This window comes from Toxotes jaculatrix, chromosome 16, assembly GCF_017976425.1.
Source record: "Toxotes jaculatrix isolate fToxJac2 chromosome 16, fToxJac2.pri, whole genome shotgun sequence".
Lineage (NCBI taxonomy): Eukaryota > Metazoa > Chordata > Actinopteri > Toxotidae > Toxotes > Toxotes jaculatrix.
Genome location: NC_054409.1, coordinates 9,307,415 through 9,323,472, shown reverse-complemented (window position 1 = coordinate 9,323,472; position 16,058 = coordinate 9,307,415). Strand labels below are relative to the sequence as shown.

The 16,058-nt window shown below is 38.9% G+C and overlaps 2 protein-coding genes across 8 annotated transcripts in view; one reads left to right on the top strand and one right to left on the bottom strand.

Moving 5' to 3' along the window:
• Positions 1–7,510, top strand: part of vav2 (vav 2 guanine nucleotide exchange factor) — a 192,824-nt gene extending 185,314 nt beyond the window's left edge. For 4 of the 7 annotated variants that reach the window (XM_041058425.1, XM_041058423.1, XM_041058424.1 and 1 more), the window contains 3 exons: positions 201–244; positions 6,152–6,215; positions 7,373–7,510. In XM_041058425.1, the coding sequence (XP_040914359.1) occupies positions 201–244; positions 6,152–6,197 (90 nt within the window). In that variant the 3' untranslated portion in view covers positions 6,198–6,215; positions 7,373–7,510. Of the gene's footprint in view, positions 1–200; positions 2,195–6,151; positions 6,216–7,372 lie in introns of those variants that run through there. The other 3 variants (XM_041058429.1, XM_041058427.1, XM_041058426.1) reach the window with 1 other exon arrangement.
• vsig8a (V-set and immunoglobulin domain containing 8a) lies at positions 2,686–15,347 on the bottom strand. Its single transcript, XM_041058430.1, has 8 exons — positions 15,279–15,347; positions 15,049–15,160; positions 13,605–13,780; positions 12,162–12,366; positions 9,466–9,618; positions 8,738–8,860; positions 7,386–7,527; positions 2,686–3,191 (listed from the first exon to the last, which is right to left on the bottom strand). Exons 2-8 carry the CDS (start codon positions 15,149–15,151, stop codon positions 2,981–2,983), a joined length of 1,113 nt encoding a protein of 370 aa, XP_040914364.1. The 5' UTR covers positions 15,152–15,160; positions 15,279–15,347; the 3' UTR covers positions 2,686–2,980.
• Positions 15,348–16,058: the final 711 nt, after the last annotated feature.

The following is a 16,058-nucleotide window of genomic DNA, read 5'->3' as shown; positions in this document are numbered from 1 at the left end:
CCTTCAGCCAGTTGGATCAAAGTATTCAGAGTGGCCTTGGTCTCTAACATATTTATGCTGCACATACAATAGATTCACTTTAGTGTCAACAGTTACCTAGCTGCATATACGGCTAAACTGGATGTAAAAAGGCATCTGAAGGAGCTCAGTTACCATCCGTTGGAGTTCGCTTCTGTGCTAATCACTGTCTTATGTTTCAGATTGGATGGTTTCCCTCAACCTACGTGGACGAGGAAGGAGTGCAGTAAGGCTTGGATGTTTGCTGGCCTGGCTCCTTTTAAATCAGGAACCATCTTCTGTCTACTGTTCTCAGAGAAAATTACTCACTCTCTCCAGGAAAATAACACAAGAAAAAAACTTTTTTGTTGTTGTTTATGCTGGATATTTTTTTCCAGCAAGCGTTTCTACCCTCTTTCTCTATCTTCAATTATGCATCAGCTTTGCTTTTGTTTGTTTTGGGTTTGTTCTTTTTTGCAGGATGTCCTGTTTAATTTGTGTACAGGAAAGAAGAAGAAAAAAAAAACTGGCTTGCTGTCTGTCAGCCTCCGTGTGCACTGCAGAGGCTTTACTGAACTGAAGACACAGCAGAAACTGACTATGGATAGCTTTACTTTGAAAAAGGCCCCCCTTTGTTGCAGGTCTATGTGAGGTGAAATAATTGTACAGTATAGATAATTTATTGAATAGAGATTATTATCATTACTAAGGATTATTGTGGGGAAGTTGATTTTAGCAACAGCAAAGAATCAGATGAGGACAAACTAGAAGAAGAAAAAGAAAAAAAGACAGATGCTCTGATTTCACGTTGAGAGATTTTGCCTTAGTTGTCATGGTGATGCCTTGTGGGCTGACACCAGTGGAGGGAATCGACTTTGTTGACTGGTTTTACTTCTCCATGTGTGCATGTGCCCATGTGCGGCCCACACACACACACACAGACCAATGTACAGTACGGTGCCTTTGAAGAATGGTTGTTGCTTACCGAACCTCAACATCAGCCAGTAAAGAACATTGCCATCCCCGTAAAGACAGTTTGTCTCCCATCCAGAGGACTTTGTTAAAGGAGGGGAGAGGCACGTACAGCATACGGGGGACGGCTCTCCTTCTGAGCCCTTGAAAACAAGATGGTGAAGCATTTAACCCATCCTAACTGGAGACTGGATGGACTCACTGAGACAGTTGGAGGGTTTTTATAGCCAACAACAATCACATACACAGTTCACATCAGTCTTGAGTCTATGGTTGCAATCCGCTGGATGCGAAAGGGAACATCTAGACATTCCACTCGACAACCACTTCACACGTTTAAATCTTGGTGTTCGTTGTTCTTCGTTGATCTTTTTTTTTTTTTTTTTTTTTTGCACAGAATCAAGATTTTTTTTTTTTTTTTAATTTTGAGAACTGGACCAGCACATTTTTTATTATTATTATTTGAAGCCAAATTCAGCCATGTTTTAATGTCTGCATGGAGTTTGACCGATAGCTATGAGTTTTGTACCTTGCCTTATTTTTACAGATGATCAGGTGATGGGATTTTTTTTTTTTTCCTCAATATCAATCAATTTACATGTGTGAAATCTATTTTGGTGCTGTGCAGACTGGTGAAAATTACAGTGTCAGAAGAGTTTTAATCTGAAGGAAAACTTTGTGTGCTAATTACCATAAATCCACAGAAGGAGCCCTTAATCACTTTGTGATTTTCTAGGGGTGCAGTGCTCAGTGTTTCCATTTACTTCCATTAAGTCAGTCATTTAGACCGCAGTGAGTTGGCATACAGCTTTTTACTCTTTTTTCTACTGTTAGCATATTTGTACCAGACTCTGCATTATGTTATGTTGAGATATTCAGATGTTTACTGACCCTGTCAGCCCAGTTTCCATTAAAGGTTTATTTCAGATGAATTTTACATTCTCTTAATATACAATATATTGACTAACTCTGTTAATATGGCCTTACCTTTAACCTTCACATCTTCCACCTACACATTTCAGTATGGGTGTATAACTTGCAGCTTGCACTGAACTGACTCTTCTTAATGTAAGTTAGAAAAAATTCAAGCACACTAAAAGGAAGAAAAAAATAAGAAATGCTTTACAAAAAAATTGGAATTTATGTAGAGAGGCTGTTTTTATAAAACGGAGAATGCCATCTTGCTCTTGCATAAAAGCCTTCAGGCAACCCACTGAGAAGTAAAGTGCAAACACTGAGCACATCAACTCTGGATGGTTCACAAAGACATATGGAGCAGAAGATGCTGATATGTTTAGTTTCTAAACTTTTGACTGTCTGTAATGTATGTTGTTGCAAAGACCGACCGCCCTGAAAAACATAAAGTCCTACTTGGGGGTGGGGGTGGGGGGGGGGGGGGGGGGGGGGACCTAGTCGCTGTTTATGTAGTGGACAAAAACCCATTGCATGTGGCTATTGATTATGTCAACTCCTGTCAGTACATCCCCGAAAAAAATGAGTACTTAATTGTGTACATTTTTTTTTGAAAGGTTGAGTATTTCCAAATGAGGTCTATCATGAAATAAATATTTCTCTTTTGTTTTAAATATGAGATTGAATTATTTTGAATTTTGCAAATGATTAAAAAAACAAAAAAACTTCCCCCTAAAAATGTCAGAATATGGTACAGTTAATTTCAGCTTGTACCTAAAAATGAAAAGTTAGTCTTTGTCATAATGATTTTTTTTAATTGATATATATATATATAAGATCAGCTACATTGACATTCATTGGCATTTGAATGAACAATCATAGTGGCTACAAAATTTACCCATAAAAGAAGAAAACTTAGTCTTAAAGGAATTCACATGAACAATGTTATAAAACCATCACACTGCACAGCTTTGAGTTCAGTTAATTAAACTCTGTGAGACTGTTGCTGCTCCACATATTCAGTTTCAAGTTTCCAGTCTTCTATTCGTACGTTGCAACGGGAGCTGAAAGCTTCTCACGTTGGCTTTGTCGGTGGTTGTCACACTGCATATCCGTACTTGAGGTCATATTCAAGTGGTTTGCATTTGACTGTTGTGCAGCTGTTGCTCGGGGGTGTGTGTGTGCATCCTTCGCTGAAAGAGCTCACGTCGGTCCCACCCACCGGGCTGTAAGTCACCTGTGGGTACTGACTGGCGCTCCGGCTCGTATGGCGACTTACAGGGCGGCTTTCAGGGGGCAGAACGTCCTCCCTGTTTGATGTTCAGAGTTGAACGGAGAGACATAAACAACAATGTTGGAGGATTTTGCCACCAAGGAAATAATTTCAGTTCAGTTATTTGAATTCAGGGAATTAGTGCTTGATTTCTTTCACAGTAAAATGGTTTAGAAGGCAACTGCAGCAGCTGAGTTAATGTACTGAGCTTTCTTGGTATGAAATTAGAACTGTAAAACTCATTTATGGAACTTTGGGGTACAGCTACATCGACCATCATGGACAAAAATTGAAATTGGCTCAGTTCATGCAAATCATTTGGCTTGCAAATACTTGTTTTCATAATCAAATAATTTTTCAATCTGTAAAATGTCACAAAACTGTGAATTTTCAAGGTGACATTCTTCAGAAACAGTAAAAAACTCAAAAATATTCTATTTCCAATGGTAACGAAAGAAAAGCTGCATATTCTCACATCTTTAAGCTAGAACCTGCAAATATTTTCTTGATATATGATCAAAAGACTGATTATCAAAGTTATTGTTGATTGTTTTAAATGACTAATCACTAAACTGACTAAATGTTTTAGCACAGCTTACTTTGTGCATTCCTGAAAGTGCTATTATTCATGAAAGACAGCTGCTGTTGTTGTTTTGGTTGACTTCTGCTTGCTTAAATCCATATACAATACTGCTGCCCCATAGGTGAAGAGTATATGTCTTTATTGTCTTTGCTTATTTAAAGGTTCTTCCTAAGAGTGCCTGCTCTCAGCGAGACTCTGCTTTCACAGTGTCTTTCTTCTACGGAAGAATAAAAATCACTCTGGTGCTGGTTTCAACCAGCAACCGACAAGAAGCACGCGGTACGATCTTCCCTCGTCAACACCGCTGCCAACATTTCAAGCTTAGAAGCTACTTTGCATTCTGCATTTATGTAACTTTGCAGTACCAGCTGGGAACTGCTCCTCTGTCAAAGAAAACACCCATTCAACTGATTGACTTTGGCGTTTTCTACTCCTGTGGAGGCCAAGGACTCAGATTTTTTGCTGGTAAAGGGAATAAATTTGCTTTTGTTAAGATGAATAGGGAAACAATGTGCCTCAAGTCTTCGGGGCTGTGTTTCTTGGGTGTGTGCATGTTGCCATGCAACAAAACAGGACTGCTGCAAACAAGAATGTGTACAAACCAAAGTAAATGAAAGTAAACCTCAATTAGGTATCTGATTTTTAGAGAATTCCCACACTTGGTTTGTTCTGCAAGTTATTTGTCTTTTTACACAAGGCTGTTATGAAAACAGTTAACAGTATTTGGTGTGATGAACATGTGATGGATGTCAAAAAAAGAGAGATAAAAAAAAGTTGCCCTTTACACTAGGCTGAAAGCTTTTGATATCATATTGGACTATTGGTTTGTTTGTCTGACTGCCTGTCAGCATACATTCACATGGTTTGGTTTCAGATTTGCACTTCAAGCTCTGACATTTTGGTCCCGTAGGAGAGCTTGAGTCTTATTTTTCTCAATGTATTCATGTAATTTATTTAAATGCAGAGAACTGAGTACTTGAACTGATACAATGCTTTGCGTGACTCATCCCCAAACTTTTCAAGCTGCCACATTTACCTTGAAAACAATAGTAAGTGACAGATATGAGAGGCACTATTGTTGTGTGGCTCAAATTATTATGCGTTGCCATCTCTGTTGTATGTGCTTTTCTTTAAAATGTCATTTTCATGTGAAGAGAGTTTAACTCCTGTATGTCACTGATATGGAGAAGCTCATATCAGGATTGTGGCTTGAAGTGCCTCCCCGTCTCCTGCAGACAACACTGTCCTCCCACACTGACACTGCTCCCATTTTGACATGTACTTTGAAAGCATGTGGGCTGTTTTCAACTGCATATGAACCACAACTCCAATTTATTTTTGGTAGACATTGTTTATTTGCAAAAGGAGAAATCCACTCAGAGATGTCAGGATGGGAGGTCAGCTGCAGAACATTGCCCCTGGAGCCGTTTTTGTGTGTTATTGTGCATCCCGTTTGCTGATTTACATCATCGGAGGACCAAAAAGACCCTGAGACGGAACCCTCTGTCCCATGCTGTCCTTACCAAGGACATGTGGTTGTAGGTCTTTGTTCCAACCAATCAAGAGCTCACAGTTTGTCCAATCAACTGTCTGAGATCAGTTGATTAAATGAGTCAAGTCTGGTGTGCTGCTGCTTAGTTGGAACAAAAACCTGCAGCCACATGGCGCTTTGTGGAACAGGTTGAAGACCTCTGGTGTAAACTGTTCAAGAGCAGGAGAGATCTCAAACAGTATTGCCCAGTAACTTAAAAATGTGCAAGTGAAAATGTGAAGTTTGTGAAGAGTTTTGTCCCAGACTTAGATACCTACCGTCTGTAAACTGAATATTCTTGTCAAATCATTTCAGGCCAAAAAAAGATACAATTTGCCGCTTGATATTAATCATCCTAACTTATCATTAACCTGAGAACTAAGAACTTGGCAGGCCAAGTTGAACCCGAAGAAATAATTTTATCATTTGTGCCCAAACTTAAGCCACATTTGCATAGAAGGACTAAAAGAGTCTACCGCGGTTACAGCAGCTCTGTGAGGCCGTACTTCAAAACAGCAGTGCATAAGAGGTCAACATCTTAGTTTAACATGTTAACATGCTAAAATTTACTAACTGGTAGCTGGTCTTTCTGGCAAAGTGATCAATGCCACGTTCACATGTTTGTCACGTCACATGAGTTTACCAGTTAGCACCAGCTAGCAGTTAAAATTGGAAACGGGGAGAAACAGCTAGCCTGCCTCTCTCCAACTAACAAACTGTGTCTACCAGTGCCTCTACAGCTAACTAATCTACATGTTGTATCTCATTTGTGTAAAAAGAAAAATCCACTGTTTTACAGTGGTTGATACTGATCAGCCACAACATTAAAACAGGTACCTGGTTATGGCTAATTGGTTTATGTATCTGACTATTTCTTTGCCAGGCACAGCAGCCTCAGGAGTCTGTGTTGGCTGCGTGGCACCTGCTAAGAGCCCAAAATAACTTGTGTGAGTATTTTCTGTAAAGTCAAACTTTTTCTTTAAAATCCACATAGGCCTATGCTTGCTCAAAACAACACATAATTGGATTTACAGATAATAGCTGCAGTATGTTCATTATGTTTCTTGATAGATGTAGTGAAAGCTGAAAATAAAATTTAATTTAACTGGCATAGGCTACAGTAGTTTTACCCAGGGAAGGAGTTTTAATGTCCTTTGGAAATGTCATTTTCTGATGTGACTCCATGATTTAATTAACTGTATATAAATGCTACACGTCTAAGACAAGACCACCCAGGAGAGTTTGTTGACTCTAGAGAGCTTCTTGTGTTTCAGTCTCTAAAGACAGACGGAGAAGATCAACAGTAAGAAAGAGTTTGTAACTTTTAATGAATCCCACTCAGACTTTCAGACAATGCTTACGGCAGAACTGATGTTATTTATAATGTCAGCACTTACATTTGCATCAGTATACCTGCTTTTGCACTGATCACATCTAACCTTGGATTTCCACAGGACTTCATCAAATTGTTCTGTGAGGCTTCGTATTAGGACCATTAGGGGTATAGATGAACGAGGAAAAATGAAGTGCAATCAGAGTCTAGACTTGTGTTGTCTCAAAGAGGCTTAAATAAAACGTATCTTTTTCCGTTTATATTTTTGTTGTATTTACATATTTCTGTCCCGGATTTAATTCAAGTCTAGGATTTTGCTTCTATTCTTAACCGAATGGCTTTGATGTGTGTTGTTTTGTATCTTGTAACACACATTTATAATTGCCTCTCTGTCTTTTAAAGTTCAGTTGCTGATGTCATGTTTTTGATCTCTGTTCTCATTTTTTTTTTTTTTTTTTTTGTGTCTCATGAAGCCAAAAAACATGTTGTTATTCATACGTCTTGCAGATTTAACAGTCTGAAATGTGTACACAATACTGTTTCATCGAAATGTTCCTATTCTTTAACTTAAGCTGACAAAACTACTCAACACTAACAGACACAGGAGTTTCATACTCATGGGACTTTTTGGTGCTAAATGAGGTACTAGGAGAAACTGGCCAGACAATACAGTATGTGTGGATTTGTTCCTTCCTTTCAGTAGCTCAGTTATCTAACCATGAAGCTGCCAAAACCTCTAAGTCTTCCCTGCTGTCTCTGCTGTCTCTGCAGTTCTGTACAGTACCTGATCTCATTGGAGAACTCCTTCTCATGGTGAAATCTGCCGCTCAACTTCCAGCAAAGAAGCACGATGATGACCAGCAGGATGAAGATGAGGAGCAGAGAGCCCACAACGGTGCCAACTATCACAGCTGCTCTGTTTGGAGCTGTAAAATCGGTATGAATAACAAGGAATTATCATCTCAGAAGCTCTGTGACAGAAAAGAAGTGTGAAGAATCCATATTGTGTTGGGAATTGGTTCCTAACTGTTCTGGCTTATCACCCTCCAAAGTTAAATAATGACTTCTCACAGTTCCCCATTATAGATTTTATTGTCACTGTCCAGTGAAAGTCACGTATGACTAACTTTTTGTGAAATGACTTTCATGGAAGAAAAACAACCTCATTTTAAAGGAATAATTCAACATTTTGGGAAATATGCTTATTCGCTTTTCTTGCCAAGGGTTAGATGAGAAGATCAATGCCACCTTCATCTGAGTGCTAAATATGAATTGCCAGCAGATGGTTAGCTTAGCTTAGCAAAAAAACCTCTGTTCTAGGACACCTTGGACTCAAAATGAAAATGAATGCCTCCCTGCCTAAAGCCAAACATCTGAGCACCGGCACTAGGAGTTATGTGCTCGACAAGATGTAAGGATGGGATCTGGTCCACAGATCCTGAGGCACACAAAGACAAACTCATTTTATGGATCCATAGATTGCAGTGTGCTTGTTTGAGTCTGAATCCTGAGGTGATTTATTCTGTAATGGTATGCTGAATCACTGACTGTACTCTCTGTCAGTGCTCTCCTGTCTCCCTGTGAGACAGCTTTGGTATGTCTCTGACTTCTGTCTGTGCTCAGAGCTGTTCACAGGTTTTACTGTACATGGACTGTCCTCATTTAAGGGAATTTCTGGATTTTCTTATGAAGATAGTGTTGCTTCTATTTACATTTATACAGCCTGTCAACCATTCAGAGCTGACGAGGTGCTTTTGATCTAAGCCTCATAAAGCCTAAATTAGGGACCGTTGACGTACAGTTAAAGGCAGCAGAATCATTTCAGCATTACTCATGAGTGACTCAACAGCAGGATCATGACGAGCGGATGCCTTAAAATTTCTATAAATAAAGTTACTTCTTGCCAGTGAGTGTGTCCTCCTGTTCAAACGACACAGTGAGGAAGATTCACCGACATTACTGAGCATCATGATTAAAATCCGGTGTGTGAGAAGTGGAGCAATGAGGAGATTGTGGCACAACTACAGAGAGAGAAGACGTAAGAGGATGAAATCTAGGTCTTTGATGATCACATGAGTGTGTCACGCATGATGTCTGTCAGCTGGAACCATTCTGTGTGGGGGTGCATTCCCTTACGTTTGTTCGCTTTCAGGTTGATCCTGCAGTGTTCAGCTCCAACAGCGTTGGTCACCTCACAAAGGTAGATTCCTGCGGAACTCTGCGAGTGGTTGCTGATTTTCAGCTCCCCAGTCACACTGTCTGAGAAAACATGCACACAAACACAGATCAACACATGCAGTACATTCTGTACATACAAAAGCCTTATAGGTTTTATTATTATCTTTTTTTAAAGTACATCTATTCACATAGATTCTAGATTCTGTCAGCCTGCAGTCAAAACTGCAAGAGGACACTGATCAATGCAGTTTACAGTAAACAATGTCAAAAGCAGCTCAGGAAATGTTTGTGTTATAAAGAGGGAAAAGAAAATGTCAATAAGCTGCTTATTCTGCACCAGAGCCCCTCCAGGAAAATCAAAAATAAACTCTCTTTACTACATAGTGTTTGATCTGCAAAACATTATTTCTTACAGATTTTTTCACTTAAATTTTCTACTTTTGATGATTTTTTTTATATAAAAAAAGTCAGAATAAACACTAATCTTGTGTTCCTTAATAAATGCTGAAAACAATAAGCACATACTGTATGTTGAAAAAGAAGACAGCGTTTTGTTTACACGTAATCAAATTCTACAGTAGTGCCTGTCGCCAGCCCCCACCCAAACACACATAAACACACACATGCACACTCGTGTTCTCTTTGATGTGTAGTAGCATCGTGACGTCAGCAGAGGTCACACTTACTCTGTGTGGCTATGGCAGGGATGGGCCCTGTGCTTTCTCTCCTCCACGTGTACTTTAAGGGAGTGGAGCCTTTTGCAGACTGGCAGTGCAGAGACACAGCCTCGCCAACCAGCTCCCCTCCTTCCACCCAGCATTTAGGCACAGACGGCTTCACTAAAATCACACAACAAATGGATCATTTCGTGCTGCCATTTTCAATCTGTTTCTTTAAATACAGGAAAGCATAGCTTCAGTATGAAATTGGGAGGAACCATTTTGATTCTGGCTATAATAACAAGAATTCACACCATATTGGTAGGTGATACAACAATTTGAAGCTTTTTTTCCTCAAACATTCTATAAAATGTACGAGTTAGCAAGAAATGTACCTTTAAGAAATAATAAATAAATATTTGAACATCAGAATCAATGTGAGGATGAAAGCTTAATGAGTTCATGATGACGTTAGCAGTTTAAACCCAGCACTGTCCTGAAAGGGTTAAAGAGGATAGAAACGGGTGTTGATTAAGGTGAGGTTGATTACATTATTTGATACTTATGGTGAAAAGATGAAGCTGAATGTCATTTCATCTGCAACATTTCACACACTTAAGTGTGCGCTTCTTAATTTACACAACAGTAGCAGAAATATAAAGAAACCCAGCCATGCGTTTGTTCATGCATTTTCATGAACGCTTAGCAGGATCATACAAAGAACCTGGTCTATGAAATGACTTTCAGGACTGTCTGTGTTGTTGTCGGCATGAAACTAGCTGTTGGCCGTCTGCTGCCATGTGAGACTTTGGTATGCATAATTCTTTAACAAGGTGCTCGTTTCCTAGGAGGTGATTTCCTTTGATAGCTTTTGTACCAAGCTGAACCTTTAAAGTCAGTATGAGAGTAGAGTCCTAAGAAATAATTTAGGTCTAACAAGTCAGTTGTCCCACTGATTATGCAAAATGAATGCGTCAGTTGATCAAATAATCAGTTTCATCTAGGAAATGTTTTGTTAAACAAACTCCAAACTCTGTTTGAATGATGGTGAGATAACCAAGGCAGAGCTAGATGAAGGTGAGTTAGCATGAGGGTGTTATTTTTGGACACACTTGGTCAGATTAGACTGTTTGGATCCTTTTAAAGGAAAAAAAATCCATTAAATTAGGGTTAAACGTACATGACGCACATTAAAGAAGTAATCAAATGTGTCCACATAAATTCTTCCAACAGAAAATCAATGCTAGCATAAAAAATACTGTGAATTTTGTTGTTAGTTTCTTCCTTTCACTTTCTCTTATATTTAGACTGATTGTGAAAAGAAAAAAAAAAGTTTTAGCCATTAGTTGTAATTCTTGTCACTGTTTATGGTCCAGGCAGGCTCATATAATATTAAGCTCAATAAAAATGAAATGCTGGAGGCTCAGCGGTATATAAGTCCTGAAGAAATGGACAAAACTCACAAGGTCTCATGTGCACAGTACTTCTTTTGTTAATCTAATTACAGCAAGTGATTAAGTTCAGTGAAGTTGTATAGAGAAATGAAATGAAATCAGTGCCCTGTTAACTTATAGCTCTGATTGATCACCTGATAAAATGAGAAATTGTATGTATTGAATGAAAATATACAATTAAAATCACATCAAATCTTCTCCTTTAAAACTATATTCTGATGGACCCTGTAGTTTTTTTTTTTTTTTTTACCTGGGCCAATTATTTGTTCAATCACGAAACATCTTTATAAGAAGTGATTTAATACAGTATCAGACTCAAAATCGTGATAAATCTGTCAATGAAGTGACCCTCTTCCCCTCCAAGCTACTTCCCGAGCTCTTCAGAGAGAATGAGTTGGACTAGAATCAAGTAAATTACTTTACTTCCCTGGCTAACTTTAAGACTGAATACCCTGACAAATGGTTCTAAGTGAAGTGCTACCTGAAATTACTGTCTTCTCTCATCAAATGGCTATTCTGTATCAGTTTTCTTTTCAGAGAGAGTCATCTTCCTTCAGTTAATTCATATAATCGCAGTGGTCAAAACTTTCACCTCAGCTACCTCGATCAAGGCACCTATCTCCGTTTGCTCCGTCGGCAGATGAGGCAAGTTTCATGTTTCGTGATTGTTTGAATGTGACTTTTTTTTTTTCTCTGAAACTTTGAATTGTGTTAAACTGTTAAAAAAGATGTAAGAATAGTGAAAGTATAGATTTGGGTGATGTGTTTTTGTGATGTATTGTTTGAGGGAATAGAATTCATTTTCTCATATACTGGTGAAATTTGGCTGTGTTTCAGATTAAATGCATAAAGCGTTAGATAAAATTGCAACAATTTGACTCAAAATTGGGCTGCAATTTCTCATTAAACAATATTTCTTTAACTGAACAAAACCTGACAGATAAAAGTCTTTTATAACAGGAGAGACCGAGGGAGCCATTATCCTGGTTTTTGCTGACATCCATGTGACCTTTAACAAAACTGACCTCCGCAAGCCACTAATGAATACAGAGTATGGAATCATTGTACTAATGATGTAGTAGTCTTGAAAGATAAAACTATAGCTGATAGTAGATCTCAAAAATGTCTTTAGTAGCAAACTGGATGTGTAATGCACACTGGCACTTGCATCCCAAAATCTTAAAAGTAAATTGTGCAGCTGCTTTTCCCATGAAACCATGTGTTAATCCCAGGATGCAACCCAATGCAACCCAATGCCCTTGGTCTTACCCATCACCACCAGTGACACCTTGCGCATGTCCACTCCAGGTGATTTCTTTACTTTACACTGGTAGGTAGCGGTATGAGCAGGTGACAGCTCAGAGATTGAGAGCGAAGCGTCACCCATCGAGGGGTCAGGAGCAGCAAAGCTGAGCCCTTTTGCAAGAGCGTGGTTATCATAGATGTATTTAGTGCCACCTGTGTATGACATTAGCTGAGGGAAAACAAAGAAAAAAAGAAATGTAAGTAAGAAACGACTCTGAATGACAGTTTTAATTGACTTTTTGGCTGCCTTTAGCTCATTGTTTTGATTTTAGACCATATTTTTTTTTTCTGCACTCTCATCAACCTTATTCCCAGCAGCTATTTTCAGCAAACAAGCTCTGATAAATCCAAAAAGGCAGACAGATAAAGTTTGCAACTGGCTGGTGAAGAATGTGTAATACCTGGCAGCTAAAGAAGAAGAAGTAGTATCTCTGTTCATTGAAACCAAACCAGAGACAGTAAGAACAGTATATAGTGGACCAACATTGATCTGGAGGACATAAGCACAGCCCCAGATGAATGCTAATGTTGCTCTGTCTTACTGGGATGATAATGTTTTGTTTTGTTTTCTTTGTATAAGTTATTGTCTGCTAACACATTAGTGTATGATTTTGTAGTGTGACAGTATGTCAGTGCTGTGTGCCTTTCAGCTTGTTTAATCGGTTCCTCTGCCCTTTAATGGCCAAAAATTGATTAGAGTAGCTTTAAGTTTCCGGTGAACAAACATTTTGACTCATTTACAGTAAAGAGTTAGAAAGGAAAGTACTGTTTAAGTGTTTGACTGCAGTATAAAGTATTCAATTTGCACAAGAACCAATAATCTCCGCCGGTCACTTTACTACAACAGCCCCTGGTCAATCCTTGTATTGACTGTGTGTGTGTGTGTGTGTGTGTGTGTGTGTGTGTGTAAATGTCTGCTGCCTACGGGAAGAAATGGGGGGAAAAAACATCCTTTCAAGTCTCCAACACTAATGACTTATTTAATTTAAAAGGCAAATGGGATAAACAACTAATTCCTGTGAAATTAAAAAGGTGGTAGGAGTTCGTCCTTGCTCCCATCTCCTGGACTGAACTCTGATTTAGACTAGTAGAGACACACACATCATCACATGAGGTTGAGAATTTCAAAAGAGGTGTGAAATCTGAATGGATTAGATGTTGTAAAGATGCTGGTGTCATGATACTAAGGTTATATAGGGGTTTCTAGCGTTTATGTTGTCCTAATTGTGTTCTGAATCCTTATTAAGTCTCAACTGTGCTCGAGATGTTGAAGAGCTGGTCCATAATTTCCAAGTACCTTCCGAATCATTTCAAAGTTTCTTGGAAAGAACTTTGTAATTTGGTAGTATTCAGACCCATAGTGTACATTTATAGTATGATTTGCGCCATTGTCTTTCAGAGTCTTACCATCTGATCTTTCTGCGTGGTGTCTGGACTGACCACAGACCATTCGATGTCAAGTTCTCCGGCATCTAAGGGGCTTGGTGTGTAGCTGCAGCCCAAAGTTACGCTCTCTCCCTCGGCCTTCCGGATGGTCTGTGGGCCTGTGGATGTTACCTGCATCCCTTGTACACATCTCAGTTCTTCAGAAATTCAGACAAGCATTAAAATTAATGATACACACAAATTACCTGTTTCCTAATCCCCCCCCCCCCCCCCCCCCCCCCCCCCCCCCGCACCCATTTTTTAATCCTTAAGGACAAGAAGCTATTATTCTTTCATATTCACTGCACCACAGTACCTAGTCTCCATGTGAACAGTTTTATGGATACATTTAATATTGATTCACATTCTTTTCTCAAAGGATGTCTGACTGAGATGGCAACAAAAACATAAACATGCTAGCTGCAGCCAAATGCCACTCAGGAATATAAAAGACACTTACAAGAATTACATTAAGAGCTTTTTAAGAGTAATTTCATGCAGTAGTTATAATTTAAAAAAAAGAAAAGAGTTCAATCAGCAGCACTCCACAGAGTATTAAAGTCAGAGGTTAAGTGTGTACAGACTGTACTGTAAACACTTAACCTGTACACAAAAAACTGTACAGTGTGTACAGGTTTTTTTTTTTTGTTCCTCAGGCTCTGTGCTTCAGCACATTTGGCTTGAAATAAAAAAATAATGCATACTACATTAACGTGCCAAGTGTCTGAGCTTTAATTTGAGTGGGTTTACATCAATATTGAAGGAACTGTGTGTGAGATATAGCCCTTTTAACACCCAGTGGCCGAATTGCAAGGGTTCAAAAATAAGTGGACGCTTGGCATGTACATGTTTCTTTGGCAGATGTGCCAAATAAAGAGGGTTGAAAACAGAGTTGCTATTTAGACAGAGATGGAGTGATGAAAAACACAAACCAGCACGTAGAGAGAGATAGAGAGCTAGATAGACTCAACTGGTAACTAATTTTAATATTGTGGCTAACCTGTGTATCTCCCATCAGTTCTTTCCATACTGTTAACTGTAACTGTTCAGAGGTCATATGTATAAATATATATATACACACACACACACACACACACACACACACATATATATATATAGCCACACCCTCAAAAAAACATATGAGCTCAAATCCCTGGAACATTAGGGAGTCAACCGTCATCTGGAGGCATAATCGCAAAGCCTGATTGGACAGACTGTGAGCTCCATGGTAACACATGGGAAATCTCACACCACTGAGGCCTAAAGCTCGGCAGTGTTCATCAGCAAAAAGACATGAAGCTAAGAGCGAGCACTTGTAAAAAAGATACTTCATTAAAAGTCATATCATGAAATACAGGGAAGCAGATAACATATACATGTGTATGTGTTGTCTTGTATTTATGTCCTTGTGTATTTGTATTCTTACCTGTGCTTAAGAGAGCAACAGAACATAACAAGAAGCCAGAGATCCAAGGCAGGCAGCAGAGGGAGAAAGCTGACCTCCAGCGACCACAGCTTTGTCTGATCATAGCGGTTCTCTTTGGGAAAAAATCATTGAGAGCAAGTGGTCAGAAATAGAGATTATCACAGGCAGTGGATGCAAAAAAAAAAAAAACCCTTCTATATTTAACCTGTTGAAGGTTATATTGATGTTACCTGAATGCTAATACTACATCCAAACGCGTTTGAATGGAATACAAAGGATCAAGCAGCAGTGTGCTGTCTGGTGCTCTTGCTTTGCAGTGCTCCTCCTTTACTTACTCCTCATTATCATAAAGCCTTCTGAGTGGACGACTGCTCCACCTGTTTTACCTGTTTACCAGGAAGTTTCTTCTGACAGCCTCCTACTTTACTTAACCAAATACTTGCACTCTGTTTTTTTTGTTTTGTTTTGTTGTTGTTGTTGTTGTTTTTTTAATCACAACCACCACAACTAAATTAAACAAAATCAAGAGAAAAACAAAATGTAAATCAGGATTAAAGTCAAATAACATTAAAACCGATGAACATGTGCTTGAGGAAATTAGTGCCCTGCCAGCTGAATAACAATGCACAGCAATCACTTGGTAAACAAGTGAAACTGGAGGAGCCACCAAACAATTAGGCAGGGTTTCTGATGATGAGGATTGGTAACTCAGGGTGCTAATTTGATGGGAACCCAACTGTACTGAAAGCAGAAAACACAATGCTGCTTTGTCTGTAGTCAGTAATACTTACTCTCTTATTTCTTTATTTAGCCGTTCGTCTCTCTGTTCACATACATGTCCATTAGTCACTGACTTCATTTTTTCATTAATTTGAAAATGAACAAAAAAATAATAATAATCTGCTAATTGCACAAGGACAAACACTGCTACTGTACACTCCCTCCTGTTTTTGCATACACAGTACACCACACACCACTTTAGCAACTCTCATTCTCAGATGCTCGTGGTT